Here is an 18,703-nt window from a genome sequence, read left to right on the forward strand (position 1 = left end):
TGCTTTCATAGTAAATTTGTTTAGAGCTTCCATGTGCCAGATGACACTTTCGATTCCTAATTGGGGAAGGAAAATTTAGGCAACGTGGTCATAGCAGTGGAAGACAGAGCGGGTCCAGCGCTGTTGCAGGTTGGGTAGGTTAGCAGGAGGAGATATAGTAAATGTAGTTCTACCTTGCATCCAGACGAAACCTAGAGTGCATCGTCCAATCCATCCAGGTGGTAGCCAAGGCCATAAGTTGGAGCCACATAACCACTGAGTGCCATTAGGGGCTAACCAACGTATGCTAGGCCATCTATCCCAGTCAGTCTCCAACCAACCTTATTCCTTAAGGCTATGATATGAGAACACATATAACGGGGAATTTTTCCCATAGGTCGGGTGCTATTAGGCCATGTATCACAGGTGTGATTGGTTTGTTCCCAACATAGAGTGGCCTTTTGACCGAGTTGACCACTAGTAGGAGTGAGCCAAATATATTCGTCCCAAATTTGATATAGTCCATCCTGTGTGTATCGATAAGTGGGGACTTTACTTTTGGAACTTTTTGTGTATCATCCACCTGTGACAAGGCAAATCTAGTTAGTATTTGGGCAGTAGTATTGAAGGAAAAGTTTGATTGTGGCCAGGGAATTCCCAGGTATCAGAGACAGATGGCCACGAGGAGACATTATGATTAGTAATAGATGAATCTTGTGGAAGAAAAGAGCTAGAATCTAATATCCATGAATGCGTACTATAGCTTCTACTGAAACATAATTTTTTTTCTCTCTAAAATCACCCTCATTTTTACAAAAGATAGCCAAATTAAGATAAACTGGTTTGCAAATAAAGTGTAGTTTCAATAAAACTTGGTCCAATTATTTACATAAGTGCAGCAAGAATGGCAATTGATTATACAGGCTTTTTAAATCTGCTTTGCTGGAATTTTTATGAGGAATCTCAGATTGAACTGTAAAGGCCTCTCGAGGCCAGAAAAGCCAAGCCAAGGACTTGCCATCAGATTTTGCCTGCAGTACCTACAGGTTTGGGTGGACTTCTCTCTTCTCGAGGTCCCCCAAAATATTCTGAGGTTCCTTGCACCTGCCAGATAAGCAAGCTTCCTTACTTACCGGGTAAGATTGCCAGAATCTCTGTAAACAAGGTACCAGGCCCATATTTCCAAGCGGCTTTATTTCCAGAAAGTCAACCTTATTCCTCAAAGGCAGTATTGTCATATCTGAGCCTGTATGTTTCAAATATGACATTCCAGTCAAAACTTTGGTAATATAATCAACGTGTCCTGTTATAAGGAGAACAGATTCTTATTGAACTAATGCAAATAACTATATTGCCACTAAATAACCATACTCACTCACAAAGAGTTTCTAAATTCTGGAGGGATCAGGTAGGGAAAAATAAATGTTTCAGTTTCGCTCATAACGGTATAACTTCACCAAATTGCTGTAAGTCATAGTTAGCATAAGAGAAAAGATTTCCTTAAATCTGAGAAAACAAAACATCAAAACTCAGCAATATTTCAAACAGAAGTCCTAAAAAAATTATAATCATCCTCATCAGTTCACACAGTCCTGTATAATGAATTCTTGAGCTTAATCTTCTGTTAGCAGATCTGTGAGCTTAGTTTCTGTTAGAATTCTGTAATTTCATACCCAGTTCAGTTTTACACTCTGAAAGTTTATCAGAAACCTGTAGTTTAGAACCTTTGTGTCAGAATCCTTTCCAGGAATTTCTCTGAAGATGAAACATATTTGCAAAAGCAAAAAGTATCAGAGTAAAACAGCAACTATCTGTAAATGGACAAAAGACTCAAAAGGGCAATTGATAAAGAAACTTGACTACTTCTGTGACATACAACACTTCAAGATAACAATTGGAATTACAACCGATAACCAAGACGGATCAGAATTTTAGGATTGCTATATAATTTTAAGACACCTATATTAATAGCATTTACCCACATGATACCACCTAAGAAAGTTTATCATCACTTATTGGACAATGCTTTCCATGTAATTTAATAAGCCCAATTAGCTTAGTATTTTCAAAAGAAACCCTTCTATTCAGGACTTGAATATTTTTGACGAGAATCTTGTCAAAAATATCAAAAGACTTTAAAACACTTGTTTACATAACGCTCACTGTGAAGCAATGCTCAGGTATCCATTCAAAGTCATAACAGAAAGAGTCAAAAATCTTAAGAGTGACCTCAGTCATTATTTTAACAAAACAGATTTGTCTTCTAGGTAGAGTTAGAGCAGGCCAAAAGTTCAAGAAAATTATCCTTTGAGAGAAAACCAAATTTTAATTTCTGCACCAGCTTATTTTTAACATTAAAACTCATTCACCTAATTGGATTTACTTTAATCTTAGTCTACTTCACCAGGCATAAAACTCCTTTCAGAATTTCTCCTTCACAAACCTTCTACAACTTTCTTTTTGCCTTCAGAATTTGTCCCAAAGTCTTTCTTTTTTCCTTTCTAGTACTTTAGGACAAATTCTCTTTCTTAACCCATCAAACAAAAATACTTCCATTCTTTATACCCTCTTTACTGAAAACACACATTTTAACTTTCCTTGAATACAGAGCTGTTTTCCTGATTAATTTCCAGTAGCTTTAATTATATAGGTTAATTAGAACTTTTAACCCTTAACAGACCTAGTAAAGATTAAAAAGGTAAGCAATTACGAATTGTCTTTTATACCAGCATTCTAAACACTTCATAATTTCTAGAAACACGCCGCTTCACAATAAAACACAAGGCACACTTTTTAACAGACCCAAATGCTTTTAGCCTCTTTTCAATAAGAAGCCAAAAGTAAATAACTTAGGTACGTTTAGCAATGATGTTTCAGTGTTCTATCCAATTCAAAAATGACCCAGATACTCAGATTTTTGTCATTTAACTTAACTTGGCAAAACTCAAGATTGTTACGAAAAAGAATTTCGAAGCAGTTTTTTTTCCCAAGTATACAGACCATAAAACAGTTATTGTACCCACTTTTATCTATTTAAACCGTTTGTTTCCAACAATTATGTTCAGATTACCTACGAAAACGTCATGAGACATTAGACAAAACTGGTCATCATTTAAAGCTATTATTTTGCTGACAAATTTAACAGACAATGTTAACTTATTTGAATAGGAAACCCAGGCTGCATGCCTGCATCGTATGCAAATACCGACAACTCTGACAACAAGACTATTTTCAATCAAACCAACAAACTTAAACAAGCTTTCATTTACCAAAGGTTAATTCACGTCACATTAACTTGAAAGACATTGGATTAATTTCTACTACATTTAGAATTTACATAAGCGCTTACTTTAAGCCAATTAAACAGAGCTCTTAATTTTGGCAATACCATCCGGAGGTAAAATATCACACATATAACGTACACATAGACACACGTACACAGAGACTGCACAGCTATTGTTTTTTACCAATATTTGTGGAGAAGATACTCAAGATGCTAGATTTTTTGCAAGGGCATGCTTATGGCCGTTTTTCCTCTCCCCTCCTCTTTTTTTCCTTCAGTCTTAGGAACTAGTGATGGGCTAGATAGTAGTTCCTGGAGAGGGGAGATGATAATCCTTTTCATGATAAAGGAACTAGGTGGAGTCCAAACTGCCTCTAGAGCTGTATTTCCAGTCTTGCAAGGATTTTCTAAGGACAGTTGCTCTTGATTTCCCAGAAACTGGATTGTAACTCAAATTACATTCCAGGTTGATCTACCTGTCCAGCTGCATCACAAAGGCACAGAGAAACCCCTCAAGTTTTCTCCCAGATGGAGTTAGAATGCATCCACAGGGTGGGTCTCTGGGGATGCTCAGGGGCCTTCCCTGTGGCGGTAAAGCCAGTGTCCAACTGACAGTGGACTGGAGAAGGGTGCAGAGTCTGATTGCGGGTGTTGACATAGTTATAAGATTTAGTCAAGTCCCGCTCAGCCTGGGCACTTTGTCTCCGAGTCAGCACAGCTGAGGCAGGGAAGCAGGAGAAAAAGGCCTGGAACTGGCTGGAGGCACTCCCAGTGCTAAGGTTGAGAGTTAAGTCCCTGGCAAAAGGCTTAAGTTCTGATTTTACAGACGGTCCAGCCTGAACTTTAACCTCGACTTGGTGACAACAAAGGAGGTGATGAGCAACACAGACAAAGAAAGGAAAAGAAGAGATCAGACCTCACCCTCATGGCCTCTTCCAGAGGGTTATCAAGATAAGAGTCACACAACAGTTCCCGTGCTGGGACACACTACCCTAGCACGACAGTTCACAGAATGAATCACAGGTCTCCTACCCTCATAGCCGACTCAGTAGGTGACTAAAATACTCAATGAGTCAACCGTCAAGAGAGGGCACCCCCACTTAGGGTTGCTGGGGTGATCAGGCCCAGAAACCCAAAGTTGGGGCTCCCAGGGGTGGAGCCTTTTACTCTTTAAAGATTTCTTTGTTTCCCAGTTGCAAAGCTCAAACGGAGACGAAAATGGCCATTGTAACTCTAAGAGAGAGGAATGAAACTGGTCCATTACCTTGAAAAATCCCCCCTGAACCTAGGGCAGCGTCCTACCCGTTGTTCCTACTGTGGGGTTCCTATAGCAAGGGGTGATGGGGGCGTCCCCCAGCATTGCATCCCTTGTATACTTTCCCTGTTATGCCTGGCAGTAACAGGTGCCTGGTGAATGGTCCCCAAGAAAAAAGGAGAACTTTAAGAGAGATGAAAAGATAGAGGAAAACAGTGAGGAATTTTCCGCCAGTCTGGGGGACATTCTACCCAATTGCAGCCTGGAGCCATTCTCCCAAGAAGGGGTTCCCATACTCCACCAAAGGTTAGAGTTTGGTACTTTTCTTGAACTGGAGTCCCGATTGGGACCTTCCCGCAGTTCGAAGAGTGGCCAGGTGCCAGAGGGAGGGATCCCAATCCAGCCTTAGGAAAAGAAACCTTCCACGGGAGTCTTGGAGATTGGCGGCCGTCCTAATGACTTAAGTGGCCGTCCCGCGCCCACGTAAAATTTGTCTATTAGAGATAAGAGTCAGGAAGGAATGGATTAATTAATTCTCCATCACCCTGAGGCTTAAGGTACTGATTCTCTTCAAGCTGAATGCCACGATTTGCCCCATAGAGTAGCCATGGGCAGCAAACGTGGATTCATACAGCTGTCCAAGAAAGTTCCCAATGGAGAAGTGAATTTAGATCCATCCTCGAAAAAGAGAAAGGCACAAGGAAAAAGGGCACTTACCGGAACTCAAGCTCACAAGCCGATGAAGCAAATCCCCGTACAGGAGTTTCCCGTATGGAAGATCCCCTGAAGCAAGGTCCCCGTACGGGCCACCAGAAATGATGCGGGGTCGGTGAGCCGAGGAGTTGAAAGAAAGATTTCTTAGACTCTTAAGATATGGCAGTAGTGCTCTTTTATTTAGAGAATAGTATAGAATAGCATGGGGACAGGACCCATGGGCAGGCAGAGCTGGTGTGTGGGGACAGTACCCAGGGGCAGTCAGAGCTCCTGCTGCTGCCCTGAGTTGAGGGTTAGGGCTAGTTTTATAAGGCATGGGTATGTGAATCATCTCTTTACAAGACAAAGGAAAGAACATGAAAAAAGTTAAAATGGTATAAGTGCAGGTGGGGTCTGGTCATTGGGTGATCCCATGACTTTTAGACAAGAATCAAATCGGATCAAGTAAAGGTTAGAAAGGTTAGACGCCACCACCCTAAACCAGTTACATGAGATTGCCAGACAGCAACCAACTTAAGTTCTTGCCTTTCCCATTAAGAGCTTCTAGGGACAAGGTCATCTCTCCTCTTCTTCCTGGTACAGAGAGGGAGGCACCTTTTACAGATAGAGATTTACCTTACAAATGTAAATGTGTCCCAACAAGGGGCAAACAAATTCCACTCCTTGGAGCCTGAATCTCATCTGTAGTTTTAAAACTAACCAGCCTAAAAATCCTCATCATAAGCCATTTTAAAATTAAGCAGCCTAAAAATCCTCATCAAAGGTACAGGAAGCAAAGAGACCACCAAACAAGATGAACACCAACAGGCCCACACCAAGACACCTTATCATTAAGTGTCCAAAATTAAAGATAAAGAGAGAATGTTAAAATTCACAAGAGAAATGCAACAAGTGACATACAAAGGAAAGCCAACAAGGCTATTAGCGGACTTCTCAGCTGAAACCCTACAGGCTGGAAGAGAGTGGCATGACATATTTATAGTGCTGAAAGGAAAAAGCCTACAGCCAAGAACACTCTATCCAGCATGGTTATCATTCAGAATGGAAGGAGAGATACAGAGATTCCCAGAGAAGCAAAAATTAAAGGAGTTTATCACCAAGAAACAAGTTTTACAAGAAATGCTTAAGGGACTTATTGAAGTGGGAAAGAGATGATCACATATAGCAATAAGTATATTATCACCTCCCCCCCCCAAAAAAACAGGCAATCAAATCACTGGTAAAGGCAAAAATACAGTAAAGGTAACAGATCAACCACTTATGAAGATAATATGTAGGTTAAAAGATAAAAGTACTAAAATTACTTATTTTAATGGTAAGAGGGTAATGGATAGATACACACAAAATAAGAGATTAGATATGATTTCAAAAACATAAAATGTGGGAGGAGGGAAGTAAAAGAGGAGCTTGTTGAAAGAGGTCAAGTAAAGAGGCAATCAACTCAATATGGATTGCTATATATGTAGACTACTATATAGGAACCTCATGGTAATCACAAACCAGAAACCTATAGTAAGTAAACAAATAAGTAAGGGAAAGAAATCAAACATATTATTTAAAAAGCCATCAAACCACAAGGGAAGAGAGCAAGAGAAGAAGAAAGGAATGGATAAGATCTACTAAAACACTCAGAAAAAAAGTAACAAAATGTAGAGAAATACATATTTATCAATAGCTACTTTAAATGTCAATGGACTAAATGCTCTAATCAAAAGGCATAGGGTGGATGATTGGATAAAAAAACAAGACCCATACATACGCTGCATACAAGAGACACAATTCAGACCTAAAGACACTCACAAACTGAAAATGAAAGGATGAAAAAAGATATTCCATGCAAATGGCAAAGAAAAGAAAGTGGGGGTAGCAATACTTATATCAGAAAAAACAGACTTTAAAACAAAAGGTATAACAAGAGACAAAGAAGGGCACTACAGAATGATAAAGAGAACAATCCAATAAGAGGATATAACACTTGTAAATGTCTATGTACCCAACATAGGAGCAACTGTATATATAAAGCAACTATTAACAGACATAAAAGGAGAAATTGACAGTAATACAATAATAGTAAGGGACTTTAACACTCCACTTACACCAACGGATAGATGATCCAAACAGAAGATCAATAAGGAAATATTGGCCTTAAATGACAATTTAGATCACATGGACTTAGTGGGTATATGTAGAACATTCCATCCAAACACCACAAAACACACATTCTTTTCAAATGCAAATGGAACATTCTCCAGGATTGATCACATATTAGACCAGAAAACAAGTCTCAATAAATTTAAGAAGATCAAAATAATACCAAGTGCCTTTTCTGACCACAAAGGTATTAAACTGGAAATCAACTACAGGAAGAAAATCAGAAAAGCCACATAACTGTAGAGATTAAACAAAATGCTACTGAACAATGATTGGGTTAATGAAGAAATCAAAAGAGAAATAAAAAAATTCCTGGAGACAAATGAAAATGAAATGAAAATATGACATGCCAAAATCTATGGGATACAGCAAAAGCGGTCCTAAGAGTGATGTTTATAGCAATTCAACAAACAAGAAGAATCCCAACTAAACAATCTAACAGTGCACCTAAAGGAACTGGAAAAAGAAGAACAAATAAAGCCCAAAAACAGCAGAAGGAAAGAAATAATAAAAATTAGAGCAGAAATAAAGAAAATAGAGACTAAAAAAAAAGGAAAAAATTAATGAAACCAAGAGATAGTTCCTTGAAAAGATAAACCAAATTGACAAACCCTTAGCTAGACTCACCAAGAAAAAAGACAGAAGGCTCAAATAAAAAAAAATCAGAAGTGAAAGAGGAGAAATTACAATGGACACCTCAGAAATACAAAAGATTATAAAAGAATACTATGAAAAGCTATACACCAAAAAATTGGATAATCTAGAAGAAATGGATAATTCTTAGAATCAAACAACCTTCCAAAACTAGATCAAGAAGAAGTAGAGAATTTGAATAGACCAATCACCAGTAAGGATATCAAAACGGTAGTCAAAAACCTTCCAAAAAATAAAAGTCCAGCATCAGTTCGCTTCCCTGGTGAATTCTACCAAACATTCAAAGAAGACTTAATATCTATCTTTCTCAAACTGTTCCAAAACATTAAAGAGGAAGGGAAGCTTCCTAACTCATCTTAAGAAGCCAACATTATCCTGATACCAAAACCAGAAAAGGATGACACAAAAAAGGAAAATTGCAGGCCAATATCACTGATGAACATCAATGCAAATATCCTCAACAAAATACTAGTAATTTGAATACAACAATACCTTAAAAAGATCATACATCATAATCAAGTGGATTTTATTCTAGTGATGCAGGCATGGCTCAACATCTGCAAATCAATCAACGTGATATACCACATCAAGAAAACAAAGAATAAAAATCACAGGATCATCTCAATAGATGCAGAGAAAGCATTTGACAAGACCCAGCACCCATTTATGATAAAAACTCTAAAAAAAACAGATATAGAAGGAAAATCCCTCAACATAATAAAGGCCATGTATGACATACCTACAGCTAATATCATTCTCAATGGGGTAAAACTGAAAGCTATCCATCAAAGAATAGGAACCAGACAAGGGCGCCTACTTTCACAACTTTTATTTAACATAGTATTGGAAGTCCTAGCCAGAGCAATCAGGCAAGAAAAATAAATAAAAGGGAACCAAATGGGAAAAGAGGAAGTGAAACTGTCACTTTGCAGACTACATGATTTTATATATAGAAAACCCTGAAGAATCCACTAAAAAACTTTTAGAAATAATAAATGAATACAGTCAAGTCGCAGGATACAAAATCAACATACAAAAATTAGTTTTGTTTCTCTACACTAACAACGAAGTAGCAGAAAGAGAAATTAAGAATACAATCCCATTTAAAATTGCAATAAAAAGAATAAAATATCTAGAAATAAACTTAACGAAAGAGGTGAAAGATCTGTACACCAAAAACTATAAAACATTGTTGAAAGAAATTGAAGAAGACACAAAGAAATGAAAAGATATTCTGTGCTCTTGGATTGGAAGAATTAACATAGTTAAAATGTCCATACTTCCTAAAGCAATCTATAGATTCAACACAATCCCTATCAGAGTTCCAACAATATTTTTCACAGAAATAGAAGAAAGAATCCTAAAATTTATATGGAACAACAAAAGACTCCGAATAGCCAAAGGATGCCAGCGAAAACAGAACAAAGCTGGAAGTATCACACCTCCTGATTTCAAAATATACTACAAAGCTAGAGTAAGCAAACAGCATGGTAATGGCACAAAAACAGACACAGATATCAATGGACCAGAATCAAGATCCCATAAATAAACCCACACATTTATGGACAGCTAATATTCGACAAGGGAGCCAAGAGCATATGATGGAGAAAGGAGAGTCTCTTCAATAAACGGTGTTGGGAAAACTGGGCAGCCACATGCAAAAGAATGAAAGTAGACCATTATCTTACACCACACACAAATGGATTAAAGACTTCAATGTAAGACTCGAAATCATGAAACTTCTAGAAGAAAACATAGGCAGTACGCTCTTTGACATTGGTCTGAGCAGCATATTTTCAAATACCATGTCAGACCCAGGCAAGGGGAACAAAAGAAAAAATGAACAAATGGGACTATATCAAACTAAAATCTTGTGCACAGCAAAGGAAAACATCAACAAAACAAAAAGACAACCTAACAATTGGGAGAAGATATTTGCAAACCATATATCAGATGAGGGATTAACATCCAAAATATACAAAGAACTCATACAGCTCAACAACAAAAAAACTCACAACCCAATTAATAAATGGACAAAAGATCTGAACAGAGATTTCTCCAAAGAAGATATATGGATGGCCAACAGGCATATGAAAAGATGCTCAACATCATTAGCTATGAGGGAAATGCAAATCAAAACTACAACGAGGTATCACCTCACTCTGGTCAGAAGGGCTATAATTAACAACACAGGAAACAACAAGTGTTGGAGAGGATGTGAGGAGAAGGGAACCCTTGTACACTGCTGGTGGGAGTGCAAACTGGTGTAGCCACTGGAAAGCATACTGGAAAGCAGTATGGAGTATCCTCAGAAAATTAAGAATAGATCTACCTACCATATGATCCAGCTATCCCACTGCTGGTTATTTATCCAAAGAACTTGAAAATGCAAAGGCATAAAGATACATGCACCCCTATGTTCATTGCAGCATTGTTCACAATAGCCAAGACTTGGAAGCGCACCTAGGTGCCCGTCAAGGGACGAATGGATAAAGAAGATGTGATATATGTGTATAATGGAGTACTACTCAGCCATAAGAAATTATGAAATCTGGCCATTTGTGACAACATGCATGGACCTTGAGGGTATTATGCTAAGTGAAAGAAGTCAGAGGGTGGAAGTCAAATACCGTGTGATCTCACTCATAATTAGAAGATAAAAACAGCGACAAACAAACACATAGCATCAGAGATTGGATTGGTGGCTACCATAGGGGAAGGGAGGAGGGGGTAGGGCAAGAGGGTGGATTAGGCTCACGTGTGTGGTGATGGACTATAGTTAGTTTTTGGGGGGTGACTATGTTGTAATCTACACAGAATTAGAAATATACTACAATTTACATCTGAAAGCTATAATGTTATAATCCAATGTTGCTGAAATAAAAAAAAAGAATGTGGAGTATGAAGACACTCCACTGCCCAGATATTGACTCAAAAATTTGAAGATTTTGGCAAGTCAAAGTTCCTTTCTGAGCTCCCAAATTCTCAGCAGCAAATTAAGTGCATACTGCTTATCTTCAAAGGCAATATAATAATTATACATAATTTTGTCATGGATGAATCAAATGGTAGTTTCATTCAAATGGTAAATCCTATTGCAGCACTAAGGAAGTTAATTTAATAAGCACTCCAGTAATTCGTAAGTAGTCTGCTGTCACAAACTGTATAACTTTAAGTATCATACATAACATTTCTATTTAAATTCCTCATTTGTAGATTTATGATAACAAGAGCACTTACCTGAGGCTGGTTGAGAAGATACTACCAAATAGACCGAATAGAATACTGTTTAGTGAATAGTAGCGGATCAATAAGGGCAAACCAACATAATCAATAATTAAGAGGCCAGTGTATAGTTTCAACATATGGGCTTTGGAGGCTAAAATTTGATTTACAACATCAGCTCCTCTTTTTACCTGAGTACCCTGGGATATATTTTTATAACTCTCACTGCCTCTAATGTTTCATTTTTAATGATATTTATCTGAAAGCGTCCTAGAATTAAACAGACAATATGCACATGTAAGAACTAAGTAAATATAAATATCATCACCATCATTATCTACTCTAAGGCTGATATATTTCTTTTTCAACTTTATTGAGATATAATTGACATATTGTGTAAGTTTAAGGTGTGCAATGTATTGACTTGATACACTTATATGTTGCAAAGTGACTACCACCATAGGGTTAGCTAATACCTCCATCACATCACTTCATTACCACTTCTGTTTTTGGGGTGAGAACATTTAAGATCTATTCCCTTAGCAACTTTCAAGTATATCATATATTATTGTTAACGACAGTTACCATACTCTACATTAGATCCCCAGAATTTATTCATCTTATAACTGGAAGTTTGTACCCTTTGACCAATATCTCCCCATTTCCCTAACCCATCAGCCCCTGGTAACCACCATTCTACTCTCTGTTTCTAAGAGTTTGACTTTTTTAGATTCCACATATAAGAGAAAGTATGCAGTGTTTATCTTTCTCTATCTGACCTATTTCACTTATCATAAACCCCCTGAGTGTTGGTTGCTTCCAACCAACACAATGTGACAGAACTGATGAGATGTCACTTTTGAGATTAGAGTACAGAAAGACTCTGGCTTTCAAATTTCTGGCCGTTGTTTCTCTGTCACCTATCTGCTTGTTCTGATGGAAACCGGCTGCCACCTGTGAGCTTCCCATGTGGCAGAGAACTGAGGAAGGCCTCTGGCCAACAGTGCACAAATAATGTTATCCTTCCAACAGCTATGTGAGAGGGCTTGGGCCAGGTCCTCTCCCAGTCAAACCTTGAGGTGACCACAGACCTAGCTGACATCTTGATTGCAGTCTTGTTAGAAACCCTGATTTATTTAAGAGAAATATAAAGTTGTAATAAGAACATAAAAGTCAATAGTCTTCTAATATATCAACATACATCACTGAAAGAGACAAACTAGCACTTGGGCCATCATTTACATAGTAAAAAAGCCTTAAAAAAAGGAAATAGAAAATTTTTCTTCAAGACAAAAGTCTTAACTGAGGAAAAGGACATAGTTTTAGATTCTTGTTATAGGAAACCTAATTCTCCCTAATTTACATCAAGGACACAGTGGATTTGCAGATGTCAAACTCCAAAAGTCATAATTAAATTGAGAAAGAAAAGAGTCTGGAGTTTATGTTAAGATCCTTGAAATTGGAAATCACAAGCAAGGTGTACAGATGAGCTTCCTTCTGAGAAGAGGAAGGGCCCAGACTCAAGTAAATACATTCACTTTTCTCCTTTTCGTCTTTTGTTAATATTAGGAAGTCCTCAGAGATTGGGATAACATGGACCAATTTCATTAATTACGAGTTCTGTGCATTAAGTTCTCAAAGACATATGGGACTAAATAATTAGCCAGTGTCTCCAGCCTTTTAATGTGGCAGCCCCAGCTAGGCTTCATTCCTCTTCTCAGAGTCATTGTCTCCATCAAGGGATTCATGCCTGAGTCTATCTTCCCGCCAGTCCTGAGAACAGAGTCTCAGCCCTCATCATTCACCAGGCGGGAGAGGGCAGTGGATCCAATCTCCTAAGTCATGACCCAGCAGAGATACAGCACAGACCAGTGAGTGCCCAGGGAGATGGTAGATGGAGGTGAGATTATAGAGGATCTTGTTTCCTCACTATCAAAACAAGCAAGACAATTGAGATAACCAGATGGGAGGGCACGAATATGCGAGTTTCAGCTCAGAGGCCAGTGAAGTTTATGTTCCTTTTCTGTTAGGGATTTTGTAACTGTCATTTAAAATGTGGCTCTCCTCCACCACCATGTCTAGCTTCCATAAGCATCACCCACACAGGAGCAGGAAATGGATTTCTCCAAACCATCTCCTAAGCACTCCAAAATGATCATGAATGTGATGATTATGATCATGATGGTGATAAGGAGAATAACCATTATATTATGAAGTTTTACATAGGGTTTCCTGTGACAGCCTCCAAGCTATGTGCTGCGTATGGGTTTTTAATTTTCATCTCCATAATCACCCTCCATGATATATGTGCACATATAATTTTACAGTTGAGGAGAGGAGTACAGTATGTTTATTTAATTTGAACCATGTCCTGGGGTTAAAAACGGGTGGGGTCAGGTTGGGATCCAAGCAGCAAGACTCCATTTACAGGGCACAGGACAATGTCTTTCCTTAAAATTTAGTTTCATGTCATTATTGAGCCCTTGAAATGTGTCTAGTCCAAATTTATATACGCTGTCAGTATGGAATACCAGAATTTGAAGAAGTACCAAAAAATGTAAAACATCTCAATTTTGTATATTGGTGAAATTATATTATTTTTTGTATAGTTGGTTAAATAAAATGTTAAAATTAAGAAAAAAACCAAACCAATTTATTCAAACTTTTCTTTATCTGTCCAGGTCACTCCAGACAGAATGCTTGCAGAGAAATGCCTCAGTCTCATTAATTTCTGATTTCCCAACACCTCCACTGTGGTTGGCACAGACTAGGCAATAAAAACAAAATATGTATCTATTAAAAATCTCTTTTAAATATTGGTTACCATTTGTTATTTCACAGGAACACAGCATATGGCTTCCACACACTGGGGGCTTTCCTGCCTGGGCTTTGATCCCTTCCAGGGATGTTGTATAACTAAATAAATGAATAAGATTGGTCATTTCTCTTCAAGCACTCTTCCCAGAGTGACAAATTAATCGAACCTGAGGAGGAGGTTGTGGGAACCTCTAATTTGTCGCCAAGTTGAACAGAAGTTTTGCGTAACCTGGGGACCTACCACTTGTGATTGACATCTGAAGTGGGAGCAGTGTTGGGGGACTGACCCTTTAATCTGTGGGATCTGACACTATAGGCAAATAGTGTCAGAATTGAAATAAATTGTCAGACATACAGCTGGTGTGAAGAGATTTCCCCTCATTTAGTGACCAGAAGTGTCAGAAGTGAATAGTTCTGTGAGGGAGTAAAGGAGACAGAACAGGATGTGAAAAACTGCTTAGGTCTTTTCTTAATTTAATTTTAATTTAGTCAGAATGTCCATGTACATTCTAGGATTTTTGAGGTCAATGGGTGCTATTGCAATGGGGAATTCAGACAAGATAATAGTTCCAATGGTGAAGGCGAGGCATACTCTTTGGCCTCTAATTTTATGTTGAAGAACCTCCCTAAGATTATAGAGAGTATTTTATTCAAATTTAGTGGGATCCACAGCTGTGATCTGAGCCCCTGTTTTCATTGACGACACAAAGTTTTGCCCTTTGGTGCTTTCAGCCAATATTAAAGCTAATTCAGAACCTACATTGAAGAGATGCCAAAGCTAATTGGCGCCATTTCATTTTTTGTTCTATAAATTCTTTTAATAAATGTTAGACTTCCAATGGGGTCAGATTGTATACTTCTGTTTCAATTTCCCCCCTCATGTCCAGATATTTTATTTCTCTTCTTCCCCTCCTTCCCCTTCTCCTTTACTTCCCCTTCTCCTCCTCCTTCCCTCTCCCCTCCCCCCTCCTCCTTCTTCTTCTCCTCTTCCCTCTTCCTCCTCCTCTTCTTCCTCTTCCTCCTTTTCCTCTGCCTCCTTCTCCTCCTCCTCCTCCTCTTTTTATTCTTCTTCCTCTTCTTTTTCTTCTTCTTGTTTTTCTTCTTCATTCTCTCTTTCTTTGCCTATCTCTCTCTCTCTCCTAATTCCCTAAAGACCACTCTTTCATCAGCAACCAATCAGTGGAACTATATCTTGCTCAGGATATATCCTTTCCATCCACAAGGCCAATGCCTGGTTTAAACACACAACCAATCAGGGTAAGACTTTTTCCCCTGGCCCTAGTGTTAGTCACAGCTTCGTTCTAGGACATTCAGATAGATCGATCTGACCTGCGACACAAGACCTAGGGCTACATTAAGGAAGGACTCAACCCCATACTCTCATCTCTAATAGCCAAGTAATTATTGAAACATCTAAATTAGGTAAATTGTGTCTATAAGGGAAGATTGTGTTACCAAATACAAACACAGGTTTGTTACCTGATGCACAGGAAACTCAAATCACTGAAATATCATACTTGTGGCAAGGAAAGAGATTTGTTATCAAAAGCCAACCAGATGAGGGGATGGGAGTTAAAACTCAAATATGCCTCCTTGAAGGGAAAAAGGTAGGGGTTCTTATTTGGGCTTTTAGGTACAGGAGGGGGAGCATGTGCTTGGGTTTTAGGTAGAGGAGGGGGAGAATGTATCCTTGCTGGTTGGAACCTTTCCACCAGCCTGCATTTGGCCTTGAGGATGAAACCACTTTTTCCTTGAGTGTCTGGACTTTTCTGGTTACTTTCCATCCTCAGCCTGCTTTTGGCATTGTGAGGCTGAATGTCCATTCTTCTTGATGTTTGGACCTTGATTTCCTGAGAAAAACAGCTCATTCATATACGAAGGAGAGAAAGAAAGACCTGGTTAGTTTTAAAAAACACTTGTTTATGCTGAGTATGCCCAGATGCAGTTAGCAAAGATTATTTCAAATTTTTTTTCTCTCTTTTCTGGCCCAGAGAAAATTTAACCCCTTAATTCTTGGTTTCAATGGGAAGGACTCAACAAATGCAGCACAGTCCAAAGTGCAAGCTTCTAGGAGGCAGCATCTCAAAGTGCATCCTTGTCATCAGACAGCAGAGCAAGGGAGCCAGCCAGAGCAAGAGAAGAAAGACCTCTCAGGGTGGTGGTCATTGTCTCTGTGCCCCACTTGCTGCATCAAGTGTAGTGGACACTCTGCAGAAATAGGGTGGGCCTCCGCTTCCATGGACATCCCAATTTGGCTTGGATGTTGAGACTGATAACAGCATACACACAAGAGGGTATAAAAAGTTTTATTCCTTGTATAAAGATTTCCCTGTCTGGACAGAGCACAGCAGGCCTAAAGTGGTCTGAAATGACAGAAGAGTTCAAAGAAAGTGGCTGGCGACGGTTTTTTTTTTTATTGTAGCTATGGTGTAGGTTCACAGTGAGATTTCCTGCCTCTGTGCATGGGCCTGTGAGGTTTGAATCTCTCCCTGTTGCCAAAGGAGGACAGATCCAGGCTTTCTTTGTTTTTCAATTAAGGTGTAATTAACATATAATATTATATTAGTTTCAGGTATACAACACAATGATTCAGTATTTTTGCATATTGTGAAGTGATCACCGCAATAAGTCTAGTTAACATCCGTCACCATATATAGTTACCAATTTTTTCCCCTGTGCTGAGAACTTTTAAGATCTACTCTCTTAGCAACTTTCAAATGTGCAATACGGTATTGTTACTATAGTCACCATAGTGTACGTTACATCCCTAGGGCTTATTTAATCACTGGAGGACCCAGTCTTTTTTATCAGCTAGCCCAGTTACTGGGCAGAGGCAAGAGAAAGGCATGATTTAAAAACCTTTAGCACCCAAACATCATACTGAAAAAATGGAGTCAGGCACTTACCTCATTCTTACAGAGTGTTTATAAATAGTCCAAATCAAGCATATTAATTGCCCTGCATTTGAATAAAATAAAGCACATTTGAGTGCTTATTAATGTCCTTTAATTACAATAATTTTTTCTCTAAAGGAGACTGTATTTCTTATTCCTTTTGTTTCCATCAAAGAAGGGAACTGCTATGTTAGTATGACTATGGATTTTTAAAATCTCTAAGTATCCTCGTGCCTCTAAATTTTTAGCCTAGTCTTTCCAAAGTGGATGCACATAGAAACAGGTGAATGGAGCAAAAGCCAATGAGAACAGAGTTCTAAGAAGACTGTGTTTGCCACACCGAGAAATATTGCTAAAAGGGTATGATCCTCAAGCATGAATACTTTATATATGAATTGATTGGATCCAAAATATAGACACTCTTATGGGTACCTGTATACTTCTTTCCTTTATATCGACTCTCTTTTATTTTCCAAAAGGTGTCTCTGCTATGTGGAATCCCAGAATCTAACAGATGCCTTGGAATTCCTTCTGCTTGGGCTCTCAGATGATCCAGAGCTGCAACCTCTAATCTTTGGCCTGTTCCTGTCAATGTACCTGGTCACTGTGCTGGGGACTCTGCTGATCATCCTGGCTGTCAGCTCTGACTCCCACCTCCACACTCCCATGTACTTCTTCCTTTGCATCCTATCTGTGGCTGACATCGGTTTTGCTACTACTACGGTCCCAAAGATGATTTTGGACATTCTAACTCATAGCAGAGTCATCTCCTATGTGGGCTGCTTGATTCAGTTGTCTTTTTTTTACTTTTTTGGATGTTTGGACAGTTTACTCTTAACTCTGATGGCCTATGATCGATTTGTAGCTATTTGTTATCCCCTGCACTACCTGGTCATCATGAACCCACGCCTCTGCAGCTTCCTGGTTCTGATGTCTTTTTTGATCAGTCTTTTGGACTCCCAGCTGCACTGCTTAATGATATCACAACTTACGTTTTGCAAGAATGTGGAAGTTCCTCATTTCTTCTGTGATCCTCCTCAACTCCTCAGGCTTGCCTGTGACAATACCTCCACTAATGAAATATTAATCTATTTCATTGCTGCCATCTTTGGTGGTATTCCCATCTCAGGGATCCTTTTCTCTTATATTCGAATTATTTCCTCCATTCTGAGAGTCCCATCAACAGGCGGGAAGTACAAAGCCTTCTCCACCTGTGGCTCTCATCTGTCAGCTGTTAGCTTGTTTTATGGAACTGGCTTTGGGGTGTACCTCAGTTCTCCTGTTTCACTTTCCCCCAGGAAGGATGTGGTGGCCTCAGTGATGTACACTGCAGTCACTCCCATGCTGAACCCCTTCATTTACAGCCTGAGGAACAGGGACATCAAGAAGGCCATGCAGAGGCTCCTCAACAGAACAGCCTAGTCTCAATACTTGTGCCAGTTTTTGTTCTGTGGATTAGAAATAATTGCAAAACTAAACATCTAGAATTGGCAAACACGCATCTTTGGTCACATAGTTTTTGTAGCTCATGGTAATCATTTGTCTTGATTTATCATATCTGAAAATTGCTTTTTTGGGCATATATTTGATGGGATTAAGGGGGTACTCTGGGGTCCCACATGTGTCAGAATCAGTGCACAATTGAATCCTATTACATCTTTGGAATCTTCTGTGTTTGTCGCCTATGACCTAGGCATCCTGTGGAAATTCAGAACTCTCTCTTTTAATATA

General features: G+C 38.8%; 1 protein-coding gene across 1 annotated transcript; it reads left to right on the top strand.

Moving 5' to 3' along the window:
- The first annotated feature begins 5,124 nt into the window (after positions 1-5,124).
- Positions 5,125-18,394, top strand: LOC103563605 (olfactory receptor 7E178-like). Its single transcript, XM_070626618.1, has 3 exons — positions 5,125-5,286; positions 16,070-16,233; positions 17,452-18,394. Exons 1-3 carry the CDS (start codon positions 5,125-5,127, stop codon positions 18,392-18,394), a joined length of 1,269 nt encoding a protein of 422 aa, XP_070482719.1.
- Positions 18,395-18,703: the final 309 nt, after the last annotated feature.

The sequence above is a fragment of the Equus przewalskii genome, chromosome 6 (genome assembly GCF_037783145.1).
Source record: "Equus przewalskii isolate Varuska chromosome 6, EquPr2, whole genome shotgun sequence".
Taxonomy (NCBI): domain Eukaryota; kingdom Metazoa; phylum Chordata; class Mammalia; order Perissodactyla; family Equidae; genus Equus; species Equus przewalskii.

Excerpts from the sequence above, each read along its gene's own strand:
- LOC103563605 (XM_070626618.1), top strand. The coding sequence starts at position 5,125 with ATGGGCAGCAAACGTGGATTCATACAGCTGTCCAAGAAAGTTCCCAAT. Across the intron at positions 5,287-16,069 it reads TCCCCGTACAGGAGTTTCCC|AGAAAATTTAACCCCTTAAT; the intron begins GTATGGAAGATC and ends TTTCTGGCCCAG. Across the intron at positions 16,234-17,451 it reads GAGAAGAAAGACCTCTCAGG|GTGTCTCTGCTATGTGGAAT; the intron begins GTGGTGGTCATT and ends ATTTTCCAAAAG.